The 4,356-nt window shown below is 35.3% G+C and overlaps 1 protein-coding gene across 1 annotated transcript; it reads right to left on the bottom strand.

Annotated features, from left to right (window-relative positions):
- Positions 1–11: 11 nt before the first annotated feature.
- LOC116337336 (protein PIF-like) lies at positions 12–480 on the bottom strand (the record flags this gene model as incomplete). The annotated part of the gene is made up of 1 exon (XM_031761774.1): positions 12–480. A coding segment is annotated over exon 1 (469 nt), but the record flags the coding sequence as incomplete, so codon positions are not given.
- Positions 481–4,356: the final 3,876 nt, after the last annotated feature.

Raw genomic sequence — 4,356 nt, 5'->3', positions numbered from 1 at the left:
TTTAATTTTACGATGTTTTGTGGCGGACGGACGGTCACCTTCATCTTTACTTTTATCCGTTTTATCATTTTTACGATATTTTTTGCGATCTTTTCTGCGATCTTTTTTGTCGGATTGAAGGTCATTTTTTGCTGAGAGTGTGTCGCTGCCAACTTTACGATCCATTTTGCGGTCGGTGACATCAGTGTCACTGTCGCTATTAATTTTACGACGTTTTGTGGCGGACGGACGGTCAGGTTCATCTTTTCTTTTATCAGTTTTATCATTTTTACGATCCTTTTTACGATCTTTTTTGCGATCTTTTTTGTCGGATTGAAGGTCACTTTTTGCTGAGAGAGTGTCGCTGCCAACTTTACGATCCATTTTTCCATCTTTTCTTTTATCAGTTTTATCATTTTTACGATCCTTTTTGCGATCTTTTTTCTCGGATTGAAGGTCACTTTTTGCTGAGAGAGTGTCGCTGCCACCTTTACGATCCATTTTGCGGGCGGTGACATCAGTGTCACTGTCGCTCTTAACTTCACGATGTTTTGTGGCGGACGGACGGTGACTTTCATCTTTTCTTTTATTAGTTTTATCATTTTTACGATCCTTTTTGCGATCTTTTTTGCTGAGAGAGTGTCGCTGCCAACTTCACGATCCATTTTGCGGTCGGTGACATCAGTGTCACTGTCGCTATTAACTTCACGATGTTTTGTGGCGGACGGACGGTGACTTTCATCTTTTCTTTTATTAGTTTTATCATTTTTACGATCCTTTTTGACGGATTTACGGTCATTTTCTGCAGACACTGTATCGTTACCAATTTTACGTTGAGTGACATTATCCTTGGGTTTATTTAAGGCTGCCCATTTCAAATAGCAAGGGTGTCGAAGTAGTGAGTTGTTGCCTTCTGTTTTAAAATTTATGAAAAACTTTTCATCGCATAGGCTACATACATACGCTCGCCGCACGAAGTGACCATCATTATCATAAACCAAGTTTATTACATTCCACGCTGATGACCGGAATGCTGCTTTATCTCTTTTCATTCTCTGACGATGATATAGAATTTTCTTTCGGAGGCACTTTTTTAAATGCTTTACTCCCTTACAGACAAACTTGCTTTCGTTTTCTATATTGTTAAAAAATAATGATGAATTGTCAAATGTTATGTTCAAAATTGAAACAAGAAAAAAATATTGGTATACAGATAAGTCCTCGAACGTTTACAAAAACCAAATTGAAAATGCGACAAAAATTGTACTGTAAATGTATTGTAAATTGTTTTGAAATAAATGTCAAACAAAACTTGTTAGTCAACGTTACCAAACGGATGTACGGCCAAACGGACGGCTAAATGATCAAACGAAAATTACAAACATACACACTTTGGTCACTGAGACATGTTAACTTAATACCATTGTTTCTAACAACTTATTAATTGTGTGAGCACAGAGTTCAGCGCTCTCCCTCTCTCTTTCTTAAGCATACATAAACACTGAATTTGAATATTGTTTGTGTATCGAATTGATCATTTCTATCGAAAATATCGAGAAGAGAGTATGTCATTTTTAAGCTGAAAATATATCAAAAGAGGTGTATGTTTTTGAGCGATTGTGTTCATAGCAAAAGGCGAGTAAGTTTCTTCACATAGAAAAATGTATAAAGGAGAGCATGTCTTTTCAGCTATTGAGTTTGTTGAAAAAGGGAGCATGTTCATGTGACCTAGATTTTATAAAAGGAGAGTATGTGATTTAGCCAAACTGCTCTGTATTAAAGGAGTGTATGTGTTATGGGTATCTATTGTAAACAGAGGAGAGTAAGTTTCTCTACGTTCTTGTTGTAATAAAAGCGAGTATGTTTAGAGATATAGTGTATTTATTTAAGTTTTTTCTGCCGATTGTATTAGGCGAGCATAAGTGGCAGCTACAACATATTTGATATTTGCACGTTGCTATAGCAACATTAACACATAACAGCGGATTGCACAGGCGTCGTCGTTCGAGTGAAGCGAACAAAGTCTATGTCGTTCTAACGGGCGCGCATGATACGAGAATGTGAATCAACGTTGAATGCTTGATATTCGATATGCCGTTGTTTTATTCACACTCTCACGCAGCAATATATTTGAACTGTATTGTGTTCAGACCGCTATATTCATTTCAACTGAAGTAAGTGAGAAAGAAATATAATTTAACTGTGCACACATTCAAATGGTTAAGAATAAACACAATTTGAATTCGCAAATTTTTGTTGTTTACATACACATTTGCACAGGCTTCATTCGTTTGTCAATACATTTGTGTAATATTGTTATTAGCAGTCACATTCGGTCAGATTCATAACATATTTCATATTTTTGAAATTGTGAGCGGTGTGCACGCACATTAAAAATACATCACAAGTCAATTATAATTAGAACGTAATACTCATTGCACACTTTGACATCATGGAAAAAAACAAAGAAAACGTAGAACCTCGCAAAAAAGGTCGCAAAAAAAGAGATTACATTATAAATAAAGAAAAACGAGAAAGTGGACAAGAATACGCAACAGGAAAAGGAAAGATAATGCCAGCCAAATTGTTTAAGAAAGTAGTTTGCAAATGCTTGAATTCCTGTCATTTGATAATCGATGAGGAACATCAAAAGCAAATTTTCTCACATTTCTACAGTTTGGATTCGTGGACAAAAAAAACATCATTTTTGCTAAATCACATTGCAATCAGTAAAATTTAAAATCGTCGTAAACCTCAATTGCTAAAAAATATCCAGTTCAAAAAGTCCTTTTCTCGTCGGTACTTTTTTGTAAATAACAATAATCAAGTGTGCAAAAAATTTTTCAAGGCTGTTTTGCAGATTTCCGAAGGGAGAATAGAAAAATGTGTGAAAAAGAAAATAAAAAGATCGAGCACGTGCACAATTGATTTACGTGGTAAACATGCATCACATAAAAGAACACACGCTGAAAAATTGCAATATGTTGTGAAATTCATCAATTCATTGCCAACATATGAATCGCATTACACACGAGAAAGAGTACCACACAAAAAATATTTATCATCAGACCTGAATTTGAAAATTTTGTTCAATGAGTACAAACAATTTTGCCGTGACACTGGAAAAGAAGCCGTATCGATGTACATGTTTCGTGATACCTTTTATCGAAAGTTCAATTTGCGATTCAAGCCACCAGCGCAGGATACATGCGATTATTGTAATAAAACTGAAATGAGCATAAGATCCGCTCCGTTTAAATCCATTGAGCGCATGGCACTGGTTCAAAAGAAGGTTTTACATTTACAACAAATCGAGAAACTCAAAAGAGAATATAAAGAGATTCATGGAAATTCAAAATTGAGTGGTGGAAAACGAATATTACTTGTCTATGATTTAGAAAAAGTGTTTTCACTTCCAAAACTAACAACAAGCTCGGCATATTACAAGCGAAAATTAAATACATACAATTTTTGCATTCACGATGCAACAAACAATCGCTCTTATATGTACATATGGCATGAAGGCATCGCATCCAGGGGACCAGAAGAGATAAATAGCTGTTTGCTTTATCATTTAAAAAATTTCGTTCCAAAAGATTGTATTGATTTGGATACATATAGTGACAGCTGTGGTGGTCAGAATCGCAATAAGAAATCATCACTCATACTCAGTCATTTTTTGGAGACAAGTGATCACCTTCAAACAATAACACAGCATTTTTACCGCCCAGGTCATTCATACAACGTTTGCGATTGCAAATTTGCAATTATCGAAAAGAAAATTAAAAAAACAGAAAGTATTTACACTCCCAACGAATTGAAGGACTTGATAGCGAGTGCTAAAGAAAAACGACCGAAATTTGTGGTAATTGAAATGAAAGAGACGGACTTTTTTAAATGTGACATATTGGAAACTCAATTTTGTACAAATCGCAAAAAAACACCAGAAAAGCAAGCAGTTAATTGGTTCACATTTCGCAAAATCGCTTATAAAAAAGGCCAACCGTTACAACTTTATTTCGAAACATACGACGATATAGATACAAAATATGATGAAAGTGTCGAGTTTGAGCGTGACGTGAGCAAACAACTTTCATTGGCTAAACGTAATTTTGATCAGGATGCTTTCATTCACACACAATTGCCAATTTTGTATCCAAACGGAAAATCCATTTCGGTAGACAAAAAATCGGATTTAATGGAATTATTACAATATATTCCTCAAACACACCATCTCTTCTACGTCAGTTTACGCCATAGTGACGCTGAAAGTGAAAATGCCGAACCACCGATTCAAACAGAGACAATTACTATTTTGGATGATAGCGAGCCAGAAAACGGAGAAGAACATCCATTAATGGAATTCATGAGAGATTT

Source organism: Contarinia nasturtii, unplaced genomic scaffold (genome assembly GCF_009176525.2).
Source record: "Contarinia nasturtii isolate CC-2019 unplaced genomic scaffold, AAFC_CNas_1.1 Cnas_scaffold_275, whole genome shotgun sequence".
NCBI lineage: Eukaryota > Metazoa > Arthropoda > Insecta > Diptera > Cecidomyiidae > Contarinia > Contarinia nasturtii.
The sequence above is the reverse complement of the archived record's forward strand: the minus strand, read 5'-3'. Positions and strand labels throughout refer to the sequence as shown.